Source organism: Orycteropus afer, unplaced genomic scaffold (assembly GCF_000298275.1).
Source record: "Orycteropus afer afer isolate SDZICR_OR568_19922 unplaced genomic scaffold, OryAfe1.0 scaffold00221, whole genome shotgun sequence".
NCBI lineage: Eukaryota > Metazoa > Chordata > Mammalia > Tubulidentata > Orycteropodidae > Orycteropus > Orycteropus afer.
The window spans coordinates 2,563,841-2,589,031 of NW_006921808.1; the positions used below are offsets into that span (position 1 = coordinate 2,563,841).

The 25,191-nt window shown below is 48.1% G+C and overlaps 1 protein-coding gene across 1 annotated transcript in view; it reads left to right on the forward strand.

Annotated features, from left to right (window-relative positions):
• Window positions 1–11,198: 11,198 nt before the first annotated feature.
• IGSF9B (immunoglobulin superfamily member 9B) overlaps window positions 11,199–25,191 on the forward strand; it is a 67,637-nt gene continuing 53,644 nt past the window's right edge. Inside the window, exons 1-3 of the mRNA XM_007948730.2 lie at window positions 11,199–11,400; window positions 22,295–22,492; window positions 24,539–24,685. Of these exons, the coding sequence (XP_007946921.2) occupies window positions 11,199–11,400; window positions 22,295–22,492; window positions 24,539–24,685 (547 nt within the window). The remainder of the gene's footprint in view (window positions 11,401–22,294; window positions 22,493–24,538; window positions 24,686–25,191) is intronic.

The window sequence follows — 25,191 nt, forward strand, 5'->3', positions numbered from 1 at the left end:
ATGAAGAAAAACGTGGCATCAGGATTGGAGGAAGAATCATTGACAACCTGAGATATGCTGATGATACAACTTTGCTTGCTGAAAGTGAGGATGACTTGAGTCACTTACTGATGAAGGTTGAAGAACACAGTCTTCAGTATGGATTACATCTCAAAATAAAGAAAACAAAAATCCTCACAACTGGACCAATAAGCAGCATAACGATAAATGGAGAAAAGATTGAGGTTGTCAAAGAATTCAAGTTGCTTGGTTCTACATTCGATGTCAATGGAAGAAGCAGTAAGAACATTAGATGACATGTAGCACTGGGCAAGTCGGATGCAAAGGAACTCTTTCAAGTGCTGAGGAGCAAGGATGTCTCCTTGAGGACTAAGATGTACCTGACACAGGCCATGATATTTCCTATCACCTCTCATGCATGTGAGAGCTGGACAATGAATTAGGAAGACCAAAGAAAAGTTGATGTTTTTGAGTTGTGGTGCTGGCAAAGAATGCTGAAAGTACCATGAACTGCTTAAAGAACTAACAGATCTGTCCTGGAGGAAGTGCAGCTGAGATGCTTGTTGGAAGTGAGAATGGCCAGACTTTGTCTGACTACTTTGGTCATGTTGTCAGAGGGGACTATTCCCTGGAGAAGGATGTCATGCTTGGTAAGGTGGAGGGTTGATGAAAGAGGGGAAGGCCTTCAACAAAATGGATTGACATCGTGGCTGCAACAACAGGCTCAAGTATAGCAAGGATCATAGAGCTGGTGAGGGATTTGGCGGTGTTTCGTTCTGCTGTGCTATGAGTCAGAAACGACTTGACAGCACCTAACAACAACATTCCTTTTGATGTTATTCCACATGAACCTTAGGCTTTCTTCATTTTCTTTTGATCTTTTTTCTAATTTATTCCTTTCCAAAAAAAAGTGTTCAGGTATTTGCCTTCAATCTCCCTAATTCTGTCTTCCATTGATTCAATTCTGCCCCTTTGCCCATTCAATGTCTTATCTATTTCTGAAAATTTAGTATTAATCTTCTGGATTTCTGTGTGTAAATTTTGTATTATTTCTAATTTTTCATTTATTTTGTCATTTTGTTCTTGTATTGTCTTTCAAAATTGTTCTAGGGTTTTCTTTGTGTTTTCCTTGATCTGTCTCTCAATTTGTTGAAGATACCTAAATATAATTCTTTTGAATTCCTTATCAGGGAGTTCCAATGCAGCCTCTTCCTCAGGGATGTGTTTTGGGTCTGTATCCTGGTCCCTTGATTCTCCTGCTTTATCTTGCCTTTTTGTGTGGACTGTGATGCTCTGTTGCCTCTGAGGCATTGTGACATTTTTGTGTATATATTTAATTGGTGATTTTATGTTGGAGTGACTTGCCCACAATTTTCATTTGTTTGTTTTGTTTGTATGTTACATACACAAGCAGGGTACTGTGCTTCTCTATTTGCTAGCTGACAGCACTTAATACACTTACCACCTGTCTCCTTTCATGTTGTTAGCCTCTGGTATGTCCCTGACGACCTTGGGAAACAGAGCCTATTCTTAGGTCCCTGGAATCTGAGTGAGAATGCTATCACTTTAAAATCCAAAATGGTTGCCAGTTGTAACAATTCAAAATGGCTGTGCCCTTGGTCACTTTAAATATTCAAAATGGCTGCTGCTTGCAAACATTCAAAATGGCTGCACCCTCCAGACAGCAGAAAGTCAGCAGCTCAGGTTGTTTCTCTCCCTGCTGTTTCCCTCTGCAAAGTAGGTGTTTTTATCTCTAGTGTATAAGACCCTATGAGTTATGGAACATGCCAAAGCAGTTTGGACTTGTATGTATTTAGCTCCACTTGTTCTTCTAGAGCATTTAAGGGATTTCCTGTGTCTTAAATCTCTGGGAATTGCTCATGGGAATGGTACTTCCCATCACTTTAGTTACGATTCTGTCCACAGTGCTGAGGGCCACAGCTGGACTCACAGGACAGGGAGGATTGCCAGTGCTCATAGCTCAGGGCAAAGGAATATTAGAGGGATTGTTCTCCCACACATTTCATAACCTTCACATAAGGGGGATGGCTCTCTGGCTTCAAGTCACCCTTCTCTCTTTGAATGCTAGAAGCTCAGAAATTAGGATGCAGTGTTGGACAGGGGAGTCATCTCTATTAACCTCTCTACCTCCCTTTCTAGGAGCATGGGGGCACTGAATGTTTACAGATGCCAAACAGATTGCATGTGTATGTTTGTGCATGTGACATGTGCATTCAGAGCTGTTGTGTGCCTGGGCCTTTGCTGCATCTGTATGTATCACTGATTCTCTACAGGGCTCACATAGATGTGAGAAAGTGTGTGGGTGGGCAGGTCTGTATGTGGTGGCAGAGCACCTGTCTGTGTGGGTGGTGTAAGTGGTGTGTGTGTCCCTGGAGAGTGTGTGGTATGGAGAGTGAGTGGGAGGAGGCTAGCAAATGTGATTGGTGTAGTGTTGATGGCACTGTAGTTGTGCAGAGTTGTAGTTTTCTCTGATTTGTCTTTACTCCCTCCCTGATCTACACTTCACACAGAACTGCATACACACACATGCACACACAAACCATAACAAAACACCTAAGCCTATTCACAGCTACTCTTTCTTATCCACTGATAAGAAAGTGACCCACCAATACTATAGTTCAGTACTCAAATGTGTGTACCAACACTTTTTTACACAAAATAAGAGCACACAAGTCCAAACTTTTGCAGATGATACAGAAGCTGGCCTCTGTACCACCTCTTCTGTTCTACCACTCACTTTCAGCTCCTGTCTTCTCTGAGCTCTAGATCTTGTGCCCTGTGCTTTTGGAGTGTTTTTCTTTGGCCTGGTGTTCTTGGTAGAGGCATTCATGGGGCTGGGATATGAACACAGTTAGAAGGGTTATGCACTGGTAAATGTGGATTTGTTCTTTTTCATACAAATCATGATTACATGAGGCTCCTAATGGTGCCACCTGCTGGTGGCTGTTATCTAATGTCTGCAGCAGGTATAAGGGACAGCTGGATACCACAGAGACAAAATTTAGTGTGAAACCAAGGGACACAGGGCTCAGAGTGAGTGCAAAAGAAGTGAATTTCACATGGACAAGTCTCCTTGGAACCTAACTTTAGGGAAGAAGAGAATTCTGAGTATGGGCCAGACCCCTGGCAGGTGTGGGAAAGAAAGAGTTCCACATACGTGTGAACTGTGGGTCAGAATGTGTGTTACACTGGCAATGAGTGACTATATTTTATACACTTACCCATACCAGCAACTTAGGAGGGGGGTGAATATTGTAGATAATACATGTGTGGCTGTCCAAAGAAAGTTTGACTATGACTATGCGCTCAGAGATGTCTGTGCTGATGTGTGTACCTATATAGGTAAGATTTTGCATGCATGTGTAAGTCCTTCTAATGAGTGGGCTAAATGACTCTGTGTGTAAGGTGCTGCTTATGTGTGTTTATGGAGAGATGTGGATTTCAGTTATATTTACATACCATATGGTGAAAGACTTGGCATTTCTGATAATGCCAAACCCTTTGAACAAGAGACAAGGCCCTGAGTTTGGAAATTGTCACCATTTTCTCTGGCATTGACCTTATGATTTCTCCCTCCTTCCAAAGGTAAAACTTTCTCCCTTTCTGCTATTCTCTAAATATCTGTAATTCATGAAGTAGAGTCAGACTCCATGGTATTCTATGTACAGAGATTTCTCAGATACCATAATCTCAGGGGCCCAAGGGCAGTTTAACCAGCCACTGACCCCCTTTTTGTTTTCCAAGGGTAGACCTTTTGCCTGAATGATGAATGACAAACCATCCAAACTGGTTCCCCACCCCATGCTTTTTCACAGGGCTCATGCTTCAAAGAGCCTCCACAAAGGAACAGCAGCCTAGGGCAGAGAAAGGCCCTTTCTCCTCAGAGCAAATGATCTTTTTAAACCAGCCTCTCTCTTGTTGGAATGTTGGGGAGGCTGCCTGGTGCCCCTTGATTAACCTTGGGAAGTTGCCAGGACAGCAGCCGGCACAGCAGCCTGCTCCTCCATCTTCCCCTCCACATTCCTCCTTCTATCAGCTTATTGTCTGAGTCCTCATGAGACATGCCTTCCTCAGTCCTCTCCTGCTCTAGGCTTCCCTAGTAGCTGTACTCTTGGCCAGGCAAGTTTGCTACCCTCTAGTCCACAGGCATATGTTTCTATAAGTTGTTTTCCTAGAAGGAGAGTGAGAATGGAGCCTAGCTTCTACCCCTCAGAATTCAGAACTGTGTATAAACTCTTGTGTTTTTTTTTTTTTTTTCCATTTACATACCACCACCCCCACTTATATTCTCTTCTACCCCGTCCCTGGGAACACATCCTTCTCAGGCACACACAGCAGCTTCTCCTATACAGTTGGGCCTTCCCCTGTAGGGCAATCCAGTCTACTCTGTAGACGAATCTCCAACTAGCTCACATTTTCCCTAGTTTCTAATTGCCTAGAAACAGACACTGGGCTGCAAGCGAGGTTAAAGGTTCAGCACCATCTTCTAATTTTAACCAGAACTATAGCAGCTGCTTTCTGCAGGGAATATGGAGCCCAGATGGTGAGGTTTTCACTGGCTTCGTATACCTTGTGTGCATTGTCCCTCTTGAACACCTACCATAGACTGACCACTAACTATTCCCTTAGCTCACTCTGTTTTTCTGAATAACCCCCATTGTACACTATCTGTAAGTTCTGTCTTGCTCATCCAGCATCTATAGTATGCTTGGCTAACAGTAGTTACTCAATACATATTTGTGAAGGCAGGTTGCCGACTAAATGGGTGGACACTTACAAAATTCCCAATGAGGCTAAAACTCACTGCTGTCAAGTTGGATCCGACTCTAAGCAATCCCTCCTTGGGTTTCCGAGGCAGTATCACTATGGAAGTAGATTGCCCAACCTCCCTTCCGAGGAGTGGCTGGTGGGTTTGAACCGCCAGCCTTCTGGTTAGCAGTCAAAGGCCTTAGGCACTATGCCACCAGAGCTCTCAATGAGGCTAAGGGAAGTTATGCAACTTGCTTTCAGATACACTGTTGGTGAAGTAAGGGAGGGATGGGATGAAGATCCCTGAATGTTAATCTCTCCTCTATACCATATTTGGCTGTATCCAAGCACCAAGGAAACTTGTTGTGGTGGTACCATCATGGATGTTTGCTTCTGAGAATAAATCTGGTTCTGTCTCTAGGCTCTTTACTATTCTGCAACTCAAAAAGGGAGGAACAGAAAGAAGGGGAAGGAGAGAGAACTGAGAAAAGAGGTCTTGTGATATAGTCAGTGAAGAAAGAGGAAGACAGAAGAGTAGAAGTGAGAATAGGGAGAGCAGCCAAGGAGAAAGTCAGAGAGGAGGTGGTAGGAGTAGTGGCGACAGTGAAGAAGGTGGGGTGGGATTCCCTCCAACCTCTGGCTCCTCTCTGGCTCCCAGCCCCTCTTCTTGCTTCTTCTTATTCTGCACCTGGTGGAGTGGTGCTCATGCCAAGGCCCTGCGAATGGGCAGAGGGGGATGCAAAGGAATAAAGATACATTTGGCATCTTCTAACTTCTCTGACACAAGGCCCTTTTGTGTGGGGGTTGAGAACTACGTGTGGAGGGGCCCAGGATGAGAGGTCTAGGGGTTGGATGTGTGCCAGAAATAGACCCAATGAAGGCTTCCAGCTATGGCTCCAGGCCCATTCTCCTCCCCAAATGCCCAGCCTATACATCTGTGGGCCCAAAGCAGAAGCACAGAGCCCTCCCTATCCAATTGCCTGGGCCTTTCTCATTCCCCAGCTTTACCTGTGGATCCCCTCAGTGTTGCTCTGAGTAAAGAAAGAGCTTTCTCTTCAGCCTTTTCTTAGTATAAGATCTGGTTTCCACTTCTTCCCTCTTTAATAAACCCCTCATTCACTCTTGCTACTCCTATTTTCCTACTCTTCTTTCTCACTTTTCTAGTTGCCTGATTTCCTCATTTCCTCCAATAATTTCCTTCTCTAAGAATAGGCATCTTTTGCTTGTGCCATGAACATGCCAGCCATGTCATCCTATTGCTACTTGTGTACATTATTTCACCATAAATATTTATTAAACATCATCATGTGACAGGCATGAGGGATGTTAGGTAGCAGTAAACTAGATCAGTCAGCACCTTGCTCTCTGAGGGGTTCCACACCAGGAGCATCCCTTGCTCGCAATATCTTATTTCCTCCGTATGTTTCTTTTTCTCCTTTAATATTTAACTGTTACCTCACCCATTTCCATCATCTCCACCTTCCTGAAAATTCTATTGCAATGCAAGCCTGTGCAATGCAAACCTGCCTTACTAGGTGCCATGTTTGTGCTGTGTGTTAGTGAGTTTATTTGTGCTGTGCCTGTGGTCAGCCTTATTTTTCCAACTCTGTGTGACAGAGATTATGACTTGTCACTTTTGTGTCCTTTGCCATGCCTAGCATAGTGTTGATTGCAAAATAGGTGGTCAGTAGATACTTGCTAATTGGAATTTCCTTCCTCTGATGATTTTTCTTCTTCTTTTTTTAAAAACTTTTTGTGATTTGGATAAAATTTTAAAACACAGATTCATTTTGCATTCAATAATCTGTACACATTTTGTTTTGTGACATTGGTTACACTCCCTGCAGTGTGTAACAGCTCTCTTCCCAGTTCCTCCCTGTGGTTACCCTTTCCCTGTGTCCTTCTTGTCTATGCATTCCTGCCTCCCTACCTTTCTTCCTGTGCAAATGCTGCCCTTCTGATCTCTTATGGTTGACTGTTCTCAGGAGTGCATCTCTCTGGTGTAGGTGTTAAGCTTGTAGGTCTGTCAGTGCTTTGATACTTCTTGAGCCTGTGTCATCAATCACCCCATTTTTTGCATTCTAGCATAACCTACAACTTTGCTTCATTCATCTCCTTGATCCCCTTCTCACATCAAGTCCATTTGTTCCTTTTGCCAGTTTCAGTGATACTATCTGCTGGAGTCCATGACATGCTTCTTTGTGGAAACTTCTGTTTGGTGGTTTCAGAAGTCAAACCATACTGAAATCTCTGGCTTTGTGAGATAAAATCTCCTCTATAAGGCAGCAGAGACATAGAAGAAGTGGGCTATTACTTGTGTGAGTGTTGGAACTTCTGTGATAGAGGCATGGTGCCTAATGACTTTCAGATCCTTCTCTCCTGAAGACTGACTGTTACCTTCCCATTCAATAGATAGAGAAACTATAACTTGGACAAAAGGAAACAAATCAGTCCCCAAACTTCCTAGTGCCAGAACTTAGATGGGTCCATGGGCACCTGACTACAGTTTGTGTCAGTGTGGGCCACTGCTGCCTACCTATTCAAGCACCTCACTTCTGGGCCTTTACAAAGGGCAGGCATGGGCATACTCAGGTGGGCCAGAATTGGCCCAGGAGTCCTGAGAATCATGTTTTCTATGATGCATCCCTTGATGAGGTGAGGAGTTGCTAAAGAGTGATAGTGGCCTGTTCCTTTGGGGCACACCACAAGAAGGGCACTCACCAAGGCCCTGACTTCTGTGGGGCAAACTTGATGAAGAACAGACAACTTCCTTTCTGTATTTCTAGATTAAACCACAAAAATGGTGGTGGCAGGTTGAATTAAAGTGGGAAATTATAAGCTCCAGGGACTCTCTGTGAAATCTTTTATCTTAGAGATTTTTTTTACAATCCATTTTTCCTTACTTTTGGAGACTGTTTTCATGGCTGATCATATTATTTAAAAATGGCTCTATTGTTATCTTCCATCCCACAGGCTCTTCTTACAAGGTGATGTTGCCATGGCTCCTGTTGAGAGGTGACTATGTACATGCCCTCCCTTGGAATTTGTACATATTTTGATTTTGGAGGAAATGATGCTCTGTGCCTCCCAAGGCTAGGATATAAAGGCTGACACAGCTACTTTGTTCTATTGGGATGCCAGCTTATAGTACGTAGGCACCATTTTGTGAGGAAGCCCAAGCAGCCCATGGGGAGCTTGTGTGGAGAGTATTGCTTGCAGCCCTGGCCAGCAGTCCCTATCAACTTGCTAACCCTGTGAGTGACCCATCTTGAATGTGGATCTTCCATCTTCAAGTTAAACTGATGTCACAAGAAATAAAGAAGAGCTGTCCCTGACAAGACCTGCTCTAATTGCAGATTTGTGAACAAACAAATAACTCTTCTCTTAAGCTGCTACATTTTGGGATAGTTTGTTATACAGCAAGAGAGCTAATATAGTTCTCTAGTTATATAAATTCCTAATATGCTCTTTGACATTCATTTTGGGTAAATTACTTTGACTTAGAGCTGCCTCTCTTCCTCACAGGAAGCTGTTCCAACAACTATCCTAACCTAGATTCTACAAAGAGGTCCTCTGGTACCATTGAGGAAAGTGAGAGGTGATAGGCAAGAGTGAGCAATTGTTTTAGAGACATATTTGCATGGTAGATATGAAGAGGGAGGAAGGAAAATTCCCCTTTCTTCATCTACCTTTCTTACTTGTCCTCTAAGGGCTTGTGGAGGTGTGTGGTTTTCCATAGTTACTAATAAGCCTAGCATTTTCTATTTCCAAAAAGTAAATACTGTTGTGAGGTTAGGAAAATATAACAGACACTCCCATACCTGACATATAAAGTGTTCTTAGATACATCACTGCATTTATCAGGGACATTGATGACTAATCAGGTACACCTAGGAACATATGGTGCACATGTTCCTCTCTAAGTTGGCTCATTCCTATTGGACATCTGGGACCCATTCTTATGTTGAATACTCAACTAGATGTGTCCTTGCCAGAGATGCGTACCACCCTTCTTGGGTCCAAAGCTCAGCCATATGCCAAGAGGGGAAGATTCAATTGGTCTTATTCCTCACTGCAACCTGATACATTAGGAAATTGTTGATGATGATAATGCTAACTTTTCCCTTTGTATCTCAATTTTCTTCAATTGTCTCCTTGCCTTCACCATCTTGTTCCACTCTGTTTCCAACAGATTTATGCAGAAGAAATTTATTCCCCTCCTCAGATGGAAACTTTGAAACACCTTCCTAACCCAATTCATGCTCTTAAGTTTTTTCTTTCTTTCCTTTTTAATCTTCCAATCTGAGAAACATTTTAATTCTTTAGCAGAAACCACCATCCTCCATAGGACAAAGTGGATGGCCAATCAAATACCATCAAGATGGACAGAGAGAACTCCTCCATCTTTTTTATCTGTACCCTGCAGGCCACTCGGAGAGTGTTCCTCTAAGATAAGATGCTTCCAACTTCCTTGCCTTGTTTAAACCTAAAAAGAGTTAGGAACTGGAGCTGGACCTTGAGAATCTAGCATTTCTCTCTAGGTAGGTCACAGTTAGCTGCTTATTGTTTTCAGAAGATAATCCAGTTCTGTAAATGTAAGGATTTACAACCCTAGGAAAGTATGTTGTTGTTGTTGTTACTTGCCATCGAGTTGGACCCGACTCATAGTGACCCCTCCTTGGGTTTCCGAGGCAGCACCATTACTGAAGTAGATTGCCCCATCTTCCTTCCGAGGAGTGGCTGGTGGGTTTGAACCTCCAGCCTTCTGGTTAGCAGTCAAGTGCCTTAGGCACTACACTACCAGAGCTCCCCTAGGAAAGTATAGGTACCAGGATACATACACTGGCAAAGTGTGTGTGCATGCATGTGTTAGGGGTGTTGTTATTGGGTGTGATAGCAGGGAATGAGTGCATCAGAGAGGTCCTAGAGCTACCACCTCATTCTTTATTTTCAACGAAGGCATCTGGCACATCACCTAAAGCAAAGGCTCAGAGAACAATTCCCTCAGAGTTGTCCATCTTGAATATATTTATATGAGGTTGGATGGCTGGGTAAGGAAGGTGATTATTCAAGAGGTATGGGTCTCCAGACTATGTCCAGAGACTGTAACTGGAAACTCAGTCTGGATATGAGCTATTTTCTTTATCCCCACATACCAATGTGCTTGATGCACTTTTGAGCATCCTAGATTTTTATCTCCTTGCTGGCAGTGAGCTCAGAGGGTCAATATTTCAGGTAAGGCTACTCCTCCAGTGTTCAAGGCTGCTTTAGATTCATGTTGTGTGCGTGTGTTTGTGTGTGTTTCCAGAAGAGAATCTTATTCTTTTGGGGGCTTCATGCCCTAGAGCCAGGGCTTTGTGGCTAATGAGTGCTTTGAGAGAATGAAATTCCTGAGCTCTCCCTCACTGTCCTGCTGTCTCCCTTCCTTGGCCAACAGCCCATCCTAGGGAGTTGTGCTACTCTCACCACTGCTTTGAAAGAACAAACATCTTCACTGCAGCCTCAGAGCGCTGGTGTGAGGTGATTATTTGTAGTAGATGTTTCCATGACACTCATTTCTTTCTTTTGCAAATACAACTGTATTGGGAGAGGGGATGAGAAGGAGGTGTGGAGAGAATGGGAAATATGAAGACCTTCCAGTTTTCTTATCTATCTTTCTCTGCAGGAGTAAGTAGCCCCATTACTCTTCCCAGGGTACTCTCCATCCTAAAGCCTTAAACTGCTTCCGGAGTCCATTGACTATATGGTGCTGAGATGGGGGCAGGTTCTGAGTAATCTAAGAGAGGGGAAGACTCATGTGCATGAGGAGGCAGCCTTTTTCAGGAGAGGGGGAAAAACACTTTTTTTTACTCAAAGTTGAGCGTTAGCTATGATGAGCAATGCTGACCTGCACTGGGGGTGGCAGTGTATGCTTGTGTTCCAGATGGGGGCTGTGGCACTCCCGCAGCTGAGCCAATGACTCATCCAAAATCTCAGCGACTTTCAGAGGTCATTTTAGTCATCCTCCTGCCTTCAGGCAGGATGGAGCCGCCTAGACGTCATGTTCGGGGTGGGGGGCGTTGCTCTGAGGGAAGAGTTTCTGCGTGTGGAAGCGATGGGGGTGGGGGAGAGGAAGCGCGTGACCTCTTGGAAAAGCTCTCTTGCAAAGGACGTCCCCCAGCTTTCCCAGGCTGCCCATTCCTGAGCTTCCCCTCACTGAACCCGCGCTGTCCTCCAGGGAACTGTTTTTTGCTGGATGGAAACCTGGTGTTGAGTCTCCTTGAGTGGGCGGGGGCTCGTTGCTCTCAGACATGTCAGGGGTAATTGAAAGTCCAGGATTTCAGGGGCACTCCGAGAAGCTACCATTTCCTTCTCCAGAAACTTGCCATGCAGTGTGAGCAGAGAATAGAAGAACAGAGCAGAGACGTTTAAACGCCTTCTCCCAGGCAATGCGCATGATTCTGCGGCTCTGTGCTCGCCACACGTCAACGCACCTTGAAACGGGGCTCGTCTCCTGCGCAGCGCGACCGGCAGACTTCGAAGCCAATCGGCTCCAAAACTTGTGGGCAGTAGCCAATAGCTGGGAGGAGGGGGCGGCCCTGGAGATCCCTGCCCTGCTAGGCTTCACCCCGGCTCGCTCACTCTGCCCGCGCTTGTAGTGCAGGTGCCGCTGCCGCCGCCGCCGCCGCCGCCGCCGCCGCCGCCGCCGCCTCCTCCGCTGCCACCCGCTGGGGAGAGGCTGCGCACGCTGGGGGCTTGGGGAGCGCGGTGCCCCGGCTGCTGGAGGACAGGCTCAGGTCGTGAGGCTGACGTCTGGGCTTCCTGACACACGCCGGCTCCGGGCATGAGCGGTCGGCGGGAGCAAGAGCGCTCCTGAGATAGGATGACGCTCGGGGCTGGCGGGCGGTAGTACTATGATTTGGTGTGTGGCCACTTTGATAGCAAGTGTGATCAGCACCAGAGGTCTGGCCGCTCAAGGTGAGTTGAAGTGCAGCGCGCTTCCCTGTTCGCGCACGTCCTCTCGGCCCCTATTCTCTGCAAGCCAAGCCCGGATCCCCCGCGGAAAGCCGCGCCCGGCCCGCTGCCACCACTTAGCGCGAGGAGAGGCTCTGCACCAGGGAGGCGCGCCCGGGCACTGCTGAGAACGGGGGCAGCAGCTGGCGGCGGTGGGCCAGGCAGATGCCCAGCCGTCCTGGGGTTGCTGGGGCATTCGGAGAATGATTCAGCGTCCAAATGCGGTTCTCCCACCCGCGGCCCTCCGTCCTTTTGGTCCGCGTATGAAGCCATTGCCTCTTGCAAGAGGGCGTCCCAGGGCTCTGGGAAGTGGGCTCGCGGCCTCTGCCGAGGCTTGCAGGCAGTTGGGGGTGATTTGGTCAGGTGTCCTGATTTGGTCAGGAGATCCTGCTTCGCGCCACGAGACCGCTCTCGGAAGGAGCTCCTAGTGTTGACCGCAAGGCTGGAGCGCTTAAACTCTTCTCACCCCAGTCGAGGAACTAACAGCGTGCAGCCTGCTAGTGGCGAAGCTAGGCACATTAACCCTCCTGCCAGCGCCCCACGGCAGCTGGAGGTCGGATCGCCTTGTTGCCCTGTGAAGGCGATCGCACATAGCCCGGAGAGAGCAGGAGAGCTCGCTAAGCCTGAAGGTCCCCCAGCCGAACCCGAGGAGCGTCCGTTTTTGGCTTGCCTGGGAAGGCGCCCTGCCTATTTTAGCTGCATCTGGGCTCCAGCTAGGAAAAAGTTCCCTGGGAAGGAACGGCTGTCAGGCTGACCCTGGGTCCCTTCCTTGGCTGGTATGCAGGCAGGGTGGGGCGGAGGCGGGGGATTCCCCCTACTGGAGAGCTGTGCGGAGGTGGGACGCTCTCTTTCCGCTTTCGCTTCTAAGCTGGGGAGCGTGCAAAGGGAAGATGCCAGGGTGATGCATTTGTGATCGCGAGAGAATTGGTTTGGGACCCACACAGCGACCTACAAGCCTCTGGGGGTGACACCCGCGTCTCGGCCTGTGTATGGAAGTTGGAGCAGAGCCTGAAGGGTGTCACAACTTGAGTTCTCTGTTTTGGCAAGCAGACACAACCTGGTTGCCGGCAAGTTCACAAAGCCAGGAGGAGATGGCTGCAGTAGAAAAGCCATGCATGGGTGGGAACCAGCAGGGAGGATCCTCGGAGAGAACCCACTCCTCACTAGTTGAGGGCAGTGGTCAGTTTGAGGGCAGTGGCCAGCAGGAGGCGCCTTTACGGGGTCATATTGTAGGGGTGTGTGTGAGGGGTGGTAGTTGGTGGGGTGTGATTTGAGAAAGTATCTCCGAGTGGAGTATCTCCCCTCTGCTCTGTTAGGTCCTAAACACAGGCCCAGAGGAAGGCCAAGGCTAGAGTGACTTTGGTAAGTAATACGTTGCTCTCTGAATCGTTTTAAAATTCCCCATTTCTCAGGTGGGAAAACGGAGGCCAGGGTGATGGCAAAAACTCCTTAAATGAGTGGGAGGTGAATAGGATTTGTGTTTAAGAATCTGGAGCTCTGGTAGCATAGTGCCTAAGGCACTTAACTGCTACTAGAAGACTGGTGGTTCATACCCACCAGCCACTCTTGGGAAGGAAGGAAGATGGGGCAATCTACTTCTGTAGTGATACTGCCTCGGAAACCCAAGGAGGGGTCGCTATAAGTCGGGTCCGACTGGATGGCACACAGCAACAACACTAGCCTTAGCTATGTCCCCTTCCTCTCTTTCCTTATAGTCTTCCAATGCCCTCATCCTCCTCCCCTGCAGTTTTTGTTATGCTCCTGCTAGGGAACTGTTGCTGAAAACACAAAAAGATGTGCTGGGATCTTGAATAGAAAAGAGACACTGAAGGAAGGCTCTGAAATGGTCTCCAAACCTGAGAAGTCAAGGTGAGAGTAATGGACTTTTTGCATATTAAGTACAGAATAAAGAAAAATGGGGTTATATTGCAGTAGTACACAGAGTGGCAAGATAGAAGGTAGGACTTCCCAACATTGAAGGTTGTTGGGGTGAAGGTTATGCCTTGTTTGATGGTGCAGAGAGATCCTTCTGTCTAGGATTCTGACATGCATTCCTGCCTGGCAATAGGGGGTTGACATTGTTGGTTTTTTTTTTTTTTTAGCTTAAAGTGACTCTGTGTAGTGGTTAAGGAGTGAGGTCTAGAGTCAAGTTACCTAGATTCAAATCCTGGCTCTGCTATTTACTGCCCCTGTAACCTTGGACACGTTGCTCAGTCTCTCTAAATGTCACTTGCCTCAGTGGGGAGTGGGGTTAATTGTATTGATCTTAGAGGATATTTTTTTTCTGTGATCACTAGTGCTATGAAAAAAATGAGTGGGAGCCTTTGTTATAATAAGTGCTCACTAAATTTTGTTGTTGATGTTTCAATATCTCTGGGAATCTACATTCCATTCTCAGGCCCTGCTAGGTATTTGCCCACATCTCACAGCCTTCCTGTATGCCACTCAGGGCACTGAGAGCTGGGGATATCTTAGAATACTACATATGTTGTATGTTAAGACTAACCTTGTCTGTCTACATCTAGTGAGATGTCGGGTGGGGTGTTGGCCTCAGGGGTTTTTGGGAATCCTTGGAAAGATCTGAAAAGCTAGGAAGGATGCAGGGAGCGCTGAAGATAAGTTTATGGCATAGCCTCCTGAGGAGGGAGGTGGGTCCCGTGTGGCCAGCTCCTAGTTGCTTTAGAAATACAGACAATGTGCCTGTGGGAGAGGGTCAGCCTCCTTCTGACTGGCAGAGCTGACTTTCTGTAGGATCCCTAAGGTTATTGCTGAGGTCCTGATATGTTATCTTGGCCAAAAGTAGAAGGGCTGAAGGGGATGGGGAAGTTGTTGGGTTGGGAATCTATCAAAGGAAGAAGCATTTTCTTGGGTGACTTGTGGATGGAAGACAAAGGTGGGGTTTGGGACAGAGTACAGAATACAGAGACAGATACGGGGCAGCCTAGGAGATGTTTGGAGTGTCAGTATCCCAGGTGTGTGCCTAGCACACTTAGGGGAAGTTCTCTATTCTGTGTGAGGATTCTAGGCCATGCTTTGCTGACCCTGGGCCTTGGCTAGAGGAGGGGAATGTTTAGGCCTTTAGTCCAAATCCTGCATCCTCCTGCCAACCACCAATTCTGAGTACATTGTCCCCAAATAAAGTGGGATTCTGATTGAGAGCCTGGTGGTAGTTGGACCATTGCTCTTTTCTCTTTGCCTGGCCTTGACCTCCCTCCTTCTTTATAACCATGGTGACCAGAGGGAGGAGGTTTAGATTGGAGGGTGCTGACAGGACACCTTGGGCATCCTGTAAGTAAGAAAATAAGGCTGAGGGGAGTGTGTGTGTCCTCAGCATGTGCAAACTGGGGTCAGGGATGTTTCTGCAGCTTCTGCACCAGAAGAATTGGGGAGGGCATGCCAGAAAGGGCTGGCAAGGGCAGGGGAAGAATCTGCTTTCAGCTGCTTACGTGTGGCCCTACATATGTGAATCTTCCTGTCATCAGGTCCCAGCTATGAGTGGTATCATATTCATGATCTGAGACCTAGTTGGGATCTGGTTACCCAAGAAGCTACTCATCTGAGGAATGCTCAAACCTAGCACCTGTCTGCTTCCTTCCCACTTGGTACCTTTGCTCTTTCATGTTCAGCTCTGCTCTCTCCTGATGCCTGCTTTTCCTCTCTGTTCCTAGTCTGCACACTTGGCCAGGGCACTAGCCTGCAGAGCCTGGACCACTAATGTGTATTCCTTCTGGGCCTCTCCTTCTCAAATCCTCCTAGGTACCTGCTCACCTCTCATAGCCTTCTTGTGTGCCATTGGCGTGGGGTGGGGAGGAAGCTTCAAGGGAGGCCAGACTTGGGATTTCAAAAAGTTCTCTCTCCAGAACCTCTTCCCCTTCCCTCAAACATCCTGAGACCTTCAGAGGCTGCAGCAGAGTGTCCAAGGAAAGTGGTTTCCTTTTGTCTGCTTCCTGGGGTGAGTAAAGCAGCTTGTTTGAGAATGAATCTGGATTGTGAAAGAGCTGTAATTAGGGGGAGCTCCCAGCTATCTGGAGATGTGTGTGTGTGTGTGGGGGGGCATGTACGGGTGTGTGTGCATGCACATTTTTAAAGTGAGTGGGATGGGGAGGGAGTTAGTCTATGGCAGAGCCGTCTGTAGCCACGGAGTGGGAAACCACCCTTTGCAAGGTCTGGGTCCTAGTTTGTGCATCCTCTCACCCTGCACCTGAGTATAGGCAACCTAGAAGTCCTGAAGTTGCAAGATGCAGGACTTTGGAAGAGGGAAGTTCGAGTGGGGCCAAATGAGGCACAGCTTAGGGGAGGTTGAAAACTGGCATGCTTTGCTTTGAGAGTGTGTCAGAGAGTGGGTGTGGCAGTAGCTGCCCATTACCTGGGCACAGTTAAACCCTGAGAAGGGGTGGGCCCCTGGAGGAAAGGGAGATGCTAAGTCTGGAGAGGCATTGACCTATTTTTCTTAGGAATCTTCCTGCTTTCTGTTCTCTTATGAGTGAATAAACAGGAGAATGATGGGCAGAAACTGGGCCTTGCCTTCATAATGTTTTGGAGAAGAATCCCATGTGGACCAGGCATAGGAGGAAAATCTGGCCAGTCGGACTGTCTTTCTGAGAGAGAGGAGATTGGGAATATCCCCTCCCTGACAGTCCTCTACCCCACTGCAACCTTCTGGTAAAAGGCACCTACCTAGACAGGGTGGGTACACAGCTGGCACAGACTTGTCTTTACAAATTGCAGAGGTGCACCCTGTCTTTGTTTTCTGACTTCAGAGCAGGTAATTGTGCTTCATCCATGAGTAAGTATTTAGATTGTAAGTACTTAGATTGCCCACTTCCATAGCCTCACCTAAGAAGCATGACATAGGAACAGGTCTGCTTGCAGACCCTGCAGTCCTTCAGACCCCTAGCCTCCTAAATGTGTGTGAATGAGTGTGTGTGTGTGTGTATGTGTGTAGAGGGGCACATCACTGAGGCAGGGAGGGGTGTGTGTGTGATAGATGTGGCTTTGCCTTTCTGCCTAGGAGCCATTAAGGGAACTGAGCTGAGATTGAATTACTGACTTCCTTCCTGTCAGTGGCTTCTGGGGAAAGGGCTCTTGGAAATACAATCTAGTCGTGAGCAAATTAAGGTTGTTAATAACATCACAGCCTCATGCGCTGCTAGGGGGAGCCCGGATGAGAGGGGTTGGGGGGGGTCCCCACAAGATGATAGAAGCCCTATCTCTCTAGTGCCTTGCTACTCATACAACTGGGAGATCAGGGCTCACCAGATCTCCCACCCAACACCAGAGAAATTGGATGGGGAAGGGTGCAGAAGGACTGGGAAAGCACCAATAGGGAGGCTATGGAGGACAAGAACCTGAGGAACTGAGGAACTGCTGGGGTGGGTGTGAGGGTCATGGAGGCTCTTTGTCCCACCTGCTGTCTGAGAAGAGCAAAGGTTTGGGCATTATATTGTTTTGGGTATCTGTGTTTTCCTTTAGGGTGTTATAGGGACCCCACTGAGTGTGCTGGTACTTGGAATCTCATAGAGATTCTTGACTTGTCTGGGAGGAAGGGTTGGGGACCATTGGGGGCTGTGCCTGTTTTGGACTCAGCAGGGATTATTTTTAGGCTGGCAGATGGAGGTGGTGGTGGCTGCCGTTGGTATTACACAATAGGCCTGAGGTTTGGAGTCTGGCGCCCATAGAAGGAGGGGAAGAAGCTCCAATAAGGATTGTTATTCATAAGGGTGGAGGCCAATGCCCATACCTTCATGTCCACTGCCAGGTGCCAGACCCAGCAGAGAGCCAGGTCTCAAGCATTAGCACTGCTCAGAATGAAATGTACCCTGGGGTCAGTCAGCAACTGCTAAGATAAGCCTGCCCTATGATCCTTTCTAGTCTTGTCAGCTTCCTGCTGGAGTATGGAGTGGGGAAGACTAGCTGTTAAGTCAATGCCTCAAGAAAGGAGAGGGTGGGGCTAATTTTGGGGTGTCCTGGGGGAGCCGCCTTGGTTCCCTGTGCCTGTGGTTGGCCATGGTGGTTTAATAGAGTAAGGGCAATGAGAAAACCCCATCACCTGTTACCTGGGGAATTTTGGAGAGCCATTTAGCCTCCTAGTTTGCTCCTGTATAAAATGGAGATAGATAATAGTACTTTTAGCAGATGAAAACTGTGGCATAAAGTGAAAATTTCTATTGTGTGGCTAGCACAGGACCTGGTATTCAGCAGGCATTTACAATATATAGGATAACCTGACAGCTGCAGCTTTCTCTGTCCTGATTCCTTCACCCTCTCTTGGTGTTCAGTGGTTCCTGTTCTCAGTCTCCCTGGTGGAAGAACTGCCACCCCTGGTGTCTTTTGGCTCCATGCCCACAGGAATACAATGACACAGTTAAACCCCAGTAGTCTGGACTCACTTTCCACTGGGGGCCACCTGGCCTGAGAGCAGGAGATTTGTACCCTGTGGCTCCTCCAAAGGTCAGCCAGACTGCAGGGGCCCCCTCCCCCTGCTGTGATCTCCTTCTTGCTAGGCAGACTACTCCAAAGCAGGCTGAGTAGTCCCTGAGTGCAAGCTGGCCAGGCTCTGGTACTGCTGCTGCTTGCCTTCTGTAGAGAGGATATGTGAAATTCTTATTCCTTACAGCCTCCTTCCTACCGCCCTACCCCTGTAAGTGCCAGGTTGTGCTTCAGATGGAGAAGCCTTGGGTGCTTTGCAGCAGGTTTCCCTTAGGCTGCTGCAGATGTCTGTGATAGAGGGAGGACTCAGTGGGCTCTTCCTCACTCCCAGGCACCCCCCCCCACCTTAGACAACTGTTCATCCTTCTTCCCCCTCTCATACCTTTACTGACCCCCTCCTTCCTGCCCCCTTCAGAATCGAGGGTAGTTGTTCCAGCTAGCCTTGATAAGAGAAGCCCACCTGTTCCTGATCAGCCTGCCTCTGTCTGCCTTCTGCTTCTTGGGCACCTTGAAGGTCTCCAGCTCTGTGTCCCAGGTGCTTCTTGCTCCCTGTCTCCCTGTTGTGTTGTTCTTACCTCTGACCACCTAGGTGGGGTCTGCATGGGGCCAGTTTGGACTAAAGCTTATCTCTGTCTCTCTCATCTTCCTTCTGACTTGCTTCTTGAATTGCCTTAATGCCTAGATTTGGGTTTGGCTTCCTTCTTTATTTGAGTTCTGCTGTCTCTTCTCCATCAAGCCCCACTTCCCACTTTACTGCAGCTTGTTTACTTTGCTTAGCTTATTTGGGGGAAGGCAGTGGCTTTGTTTGTTTGTTTATATTGAGCATTTTTAAAAATTTTTTTTAGAGAAAGTCTTTGACTCAGAAAGGATCAGGCTTAGGGAGGAGTGTTTGTGGGTGAGGAGTGAGAGAATATGCTGTGTGTGTGTGTGTGTGTGTGTGTATGCAGTCAGGAGATGGAGAAAAAATAATAAATCTTTTAGGGTTCAAGAAACTATGGGGTGTAGAAGCTATGATGTGGGCTCCCACTCCTCTGCTGTCATTTTGGGGAGATCTATCTCCTTTTGTCTTGGTTGTCATCTCTGGGATGCATATCTCACCAGGCCTCTCTGAGCTGTTTTCTGGGGGTTGAAAGGGATCTTGAGAAGAGATGCCAGGGTGGGGGCCTGTGGCCTTGGCCTGAGACTCTGGTGAGGTGCTGAGAGCACAACCAGGGGCAATGAGCTGGGCTGGAAACCCTGGAGCCAAGGCCAGGGCTGGCGAGGTGTGAGAGATGCTGTCTCATTGCTCATGCAGTGAGAATGAGGCAGAGCTAGGTGCAAATGAGCAGCTGGGCTGTGGAAGCCCAGTGTCCGAGATGCTCCCCACTTCTTACCAACCTACCTCTTACCAACCTGCCTCCTGCGTTGCCCCTAAGTACCCTCCACTCCAGCAGCCTGAGCTGTCCAGATCAGAACTTTGCCATCAGTCGGTAGTGCCAGTGTTTCCTGAGGCCTCTCTTCATCTCAGGGTCTCTTTATTCTACGCCATAGGGAGAAGCTTTGGGGAGGAGCTGCTTTCTCTATGTTGTTGTTGTTGTTATTTGCCGTCGAGTCGGCCCCTACTCATAGCGACCCCTCCTTGGGTTTCCGAGGCAGTATCACTACGGAAATAGGATTGCCCAATCTTCCTTCCGAGGAGTGGCTGGTGGATTTGAACCGCCAGCCTTCTGGTTAGCAGTCAAGTGCCTTAGCCACTATGCTACCAGAGCTTTCTCTATACAGCCCCCAATACCACCCCAGGTAACCTGTACCTTAGAATAGCTCCTACTTTCCTCAGGGAGTAGCTCTTGTTTTCTCCTTTTATTTCCTCCCAAAAAGTATCTGTGCTGCAGACATTCACATGTGCACACATACATTCACATACCTCCTCTGCTGAGAGCTGCACACATACACACACACACAGTCACACACACTCAGCTTCCAGGCACTCTTGGTGCCTGCTGCCTTTCTGTCTCTTCTAAGTCCAGTATTATTGGCCTTTGTGCTCCTGGAGGCCTGGAGGCTGGCCTTGTCACTGTCTGGGTATACCTGGGGCAGCTGGGCCCACTCCATGTTTTCCCTGAGGGGCTAGAATTCAAACTTAGCCCAGAGGAAGGTGGGGTGTGTGTGTTAAATCTGCTGGGGCCTCAGGCAGGTGAGTGCCATACTCTGCTGTGCTCCAAAAATATTCTATAATCTTAGCTCTTTATCTACAAAGCAGTGATGTCACCAGTAGCCAATCAGCTTCTTGAAGGGCTTGCCTCTTTCTCCTCCTCCCCCTTTCCTTAGCAACTTGCTGGGAAGGGGAGGAAGAGGGAAAGGTAAAGGGGGAGGGAGATCTAGAACAAGAGGCACACAGAGATCCACAGACTACATACACACAGACTCAGACAGAAGCATACGGAGACACATGCAGAGAGACAGGGTTCCTTCCATATGGGAGAGCAGACAAAGGCCCTTCCCATGGACAGGTAAATTGAAATCCAGATGCATTCCCTATACACATACAGAGAAATGGGTAGAAACAGGAGTGGGGAGAGACAGGCAGGTAGGCAGAATCACCCACGGAGAGTGAAAGCTAGAGAGAAAGAGACAAAGGGACACTGATGCAGAGACAAGAGGGAGCTGGAGAGACACAGAGATATGGAGAATGATTGAGAGACAGAGAAAGACAGAGGGACACAGAAAGAGCAAGAGCAAAAGCAAGAAGGGAGAGAGACAAACAGAGAAAGATTCAGAGAGGTAGCCAGAGATGTAAAGATGAGAAGGAAAGACAAAGAGGCAGAGAGGGACAGAGACACATGAAGAAGGTTGCCCCAGGCAGACTCAGAGGCTGGTGCTGCCCTCCTCCACAGCCTATCTGTGACAGAGGAGCCAGCTTCTTCCTGCCACTCAAGGTTGTGCTCAAGGTTGTGCTGTTTTGGTGGAAGGGTGCTGTCCCAGGTGCTGCCCTGAGTGTATGGGAGGATAATGGGATGTTGGTGGTCCGGCCTTGGGCAGTTGGAGGGAAGGCAGGTGGGAAAAGCCTCTTCCCAGGCTGTCTCCAAATGGAAAGTGAGCTGGACAAGGTGACCTTGTGAGTCTCCTAGCCCTTCTCACTGCAGAACCGGAAGGCAGCCCTGGGGGCCTCATCCCTTGAGTTGGACCTGCAGGCTAACCTTCCTCCCCTGTCTCCTCCAGCTTGGTGGTAGAGGTGGTGGTGAGTCTTTCCTTGCCTGCCTTCTTTCTGTGACCCTTGCTCCCCCACCTAGCTGATGGTATATTTATTTTTTCTCTGGAGTTTCCCTCCCTTTCAGAGGTTGGCAGCCTTGGGGTCCTTCTCTTTCCCAGTGCCCTGCTTTCCTAGGGTAGTGTTTGGGCTCTGAGGGAGTCAGATGGCTTCAGGGCTTGGAAGTGGGAGGCCAACCCCTTCCTGTGCATCTCTTTCCTCTCTGGAAGTGGCAGGCAGGAGGAGGACACTAAAGCACCTAGCCTGAAGGGTTTCCTGATGAGGTTGCTGCTAGCAGTGTCTGCTTAGCTTGTTAGAAATCCTGCATTCCTGTGGAGTTCACTGGTCTTGTGCTGCTAACATCAGGCTGTACCAGGGTGGGGGGTGGGACCATCAAGGAGGGCTAGCTCTCTCTCATACCCCCTCCAAGCTCTAGGGGGAGCACCCTGGGCAGGCCGAGGGTCTCCACGGAGAGGCTGAAGTCCCCTCCCCCATTCTCAGTCTCCACAAATTCTTTTTAATTCCCAGGAGAGGGTTGTCAAAGGGTGAGGCCATGATTATGACTGTTGTGCTATGGAATAGGGGGCAGGTCTTGGATCAAATAGAACTACTTTCCTTTCCTTCCTTCTGTCCTCAGGTTTCTGAGGGCAGGGAGGTGGGTAGGGGTAGAGTGTGTTCTTGGCAATCTCTGGGGAGTACAGTAAGGGTGGCAGTGGGTGGCCTACTTTGAGGAAGGGCCTGGTGATGAGGTAAATGAGAGAGCTGTGTGGAGGAGGGGCAGGAAGAGTCCTCTGGCAGGGGCTGTCTCTCAGGCTGCTGGCAGGAAGAACTCTCTTTTATCTCCTTTCCTATTTCCCAATTTCTCTGTCCCGTCAGGTGCTCACGGACTGCGTGAGGAGCCCGAGTTCGTGACTGCACGTGCTGGCGAGGGTGTGGTCCTAAGATGCGACGTGATCCATCCGGTGACCGGGCAGCCTCCACCCTATGTTGTGGAGTGGTTCAAGTTTGGGGTTCCCATTCCCATCTTCATCAAGTTTGGTTACTATCCCCCACATGTGGACCCTGAGTATGCAGGTAAGGTTTGAATATCAACTTTGTTTTCCTCGTCTGTGGATTGGTAAATGTTCTAGCACTCTTAAGGCTCCTCTGCCTATATCTCTATTGCTTCTTATTTCTTTCTGACTGGTCTATTATCTCCGGATTTCAGTCTTTGTCTCTTTGCTCCCATTGTTTTAACTCTGGTAGGTTTTAATTAAGTGGTGGTGAGAAGAGGGGATAAAATGTCATATAGATATAAAGCTCTAGTGACTCAGTGGTTAAGGCATTCAGATCCTAACCAGATGGTTCCTGGTTCAAACCTACCAACTGCTCTGGGGGAGAAAATGAGGTAGTATGCTTCTGTAAAGATTTATAGCCTGGAAAATGGTATGGAGCAGTTCTACCCTGTCCTATAGGGTCTCTATGAGTCAGAATCAACTGGATGGCAGTGGGTTTGGTTTTGGGAAACAACACAGCCTAAGGGTGTGGAAGAAGAAGAGTAGAAGGAGAAGACAGGGGCAGGCCTGGAGGGAGAGGCCCATGCTTTCTAGAGTGAGGCAGTGGGGCAAGAGTGCAGCTTCTGTGGGCAAGGAGCTGGGTCAGAGCTGTGCCTCTTTTCCAGGTGTGGCTGCAAATAGCAGCTGCAGAATCTGTTCTGTCTGGCTTTACCCACTCCCTCCCTCTTGGCTCTGAAGTTTGTTCAGACCTTGTTCCATCCCCAAGTGTAAGTATGTGTCTCCAGCTCTCCCCAGCCCCCACCCCGTCTGTGCCACTGGCAGGTGCCTGGCCTCTTTGCCTTCTCTGCCACTTGATCTTTCCCTCCTCCTGGCCCTGTTTGTATCTTGCTCTGCAATTACTCCTGCCAGCAGTAGCCTCACTGTCTGTGACTCACTGCCAGGGAAGAGGGCTGTGGGTTGTATGTGAGTGTGTTGTGTATGTGTGTTGAGGTTTGAAGGAAGGGCAGATGCAGGCAAGATAACATTGCTTTTATCTTTACTTTTGGCTTCTGAACTCCAAATTGCATTTCTTGCAGAATACTTCCATTTCTGCCTTTCTTTCTCTCCTCTACCTATGTCTGTTACTTTCTTTATGCCATAGTTGATTTTGATTGGTTTTCAGGCTGACTGCCAGTGTTAAGACAAGGAGGAAGTGGGCAAAGTCATGATGCTGACATGGAGTGAGGGTGGGATGGGGTGGTAGGTAAGGTGGAGTAAGACCCCTGTGGGCTGCTGTCCCTCACTGGTATGGAAAAAGGAGGAGGCTACTTTCGATTCCCCTTGGTATGTGCTGAAATTTTCTCTTCTCATTGCCATAAGTGAGACAAAGATTACAAGTATGTAAGACAGGGATGGGAAAGGGATAGAGCTACAGAAGGGAACCTTGGAGTCTTTTTTTCTTTTTCTTTTCTTTTTTTTTTTTCTTTTGCCTGCCAATCCTCTCCTCATTCTTAGGGTTTGCAGACCTTATTATTCTTCACTCTTGGAGTCAGTGGTCAATGGCAAGATAGGTAGTCTCTCTAGCAATGGCAGCAAGACTGGAAAGGAATCCTAGCATCCTGATGCCTAGCCTGCTTCTCTTTGTCTCTGCCACAAGGAGGTCAGACAGAGATGGGATCCTGAGTTATGGGTTATGGGGACAGGAATGTTTTTCAACTTCAATGGAGATGCTCTGGGTCCTGCCTGAGGTTTCCCTACCTTATCCTTTTCTGTGTATACCTTCTCTCTCCTATCTCTTCTCAGTTCTATATCCATCATGCCTTTCTTTTATCTCCAGAAGAATGGGAGAATTCTTAGGAACTGAGGCTTTTTGTAGTGTCAGTTCATTGAGCTGCATTTATAGTCTGGGAAGGGGACATCAGGAGCTGGAGATCTAGGGAGGGAGAGTGGCTAGTGGCCAGGCTTTATGCCTTTTCCATTGCCACTTGCTGCTGGAGGTTGGTGCCACCTGTTCTTTGAGGACACTACTAATGGGGTATGGTACAAAAGTTATGGTGGGCACTCTGCCTTTGATTGGGGGTGGTGGTGGTGGTGAGCTACTGCCTTGATTGATGGCATCTGGGGCTTTTCTCCACTCTGTTCCCAGGCCGGGCAAGTCTTCATGATAAAGCATCTCTGCGGCTGGAACAAGTTCGCTCTGAGGACCAGGGCTGGTATGAGTGCAAAGTGCTCATGCTGGACCAGCAGTATGACACCTTCCACAATGGCAGCTGGGTCCATCTCACCATCAATGGTGCGTATGGGTGTCCTTCTAGGGAGAAGCTCAGGAAGACCATTTTTAAAAAAATTTTATTTTGATTTGGGTGAAAGTTTAAGAGCAAATTCATTTTCCATACAGCAATTCACATACACTTTGTCTCATCACCTTTTACTTCAGTTTCCCACAATGCAACAGCTCTCTTCCCACTTCCTCCTCATAGTTACCTCTTCCCTGTGTCCTTCCCTCCCACACACTACTGTTCCCCCTCGAGTTGTCTCCCTGTGCATACGCAGCCCTTCTATTCTCCCGTGATTGATTTCTCCAAGGAGTGTATCTACCTAATGTAAATGTTCAGTTCATATGTTTGCCTGGATGCTGCAAGAGTGGGTTCAATTCCAGACCTGAAAGGCAGCTAGGGGCCATAATCTTAGGGGTTTCACCAAGCTCTATTGGACCAGCAAACCTGGTCCTTTTTTTTTTTTTAAGACTTTGAGTTTAGTACCACATTGTTCTCCCTCTCTATCCAGGATCTCCTACAT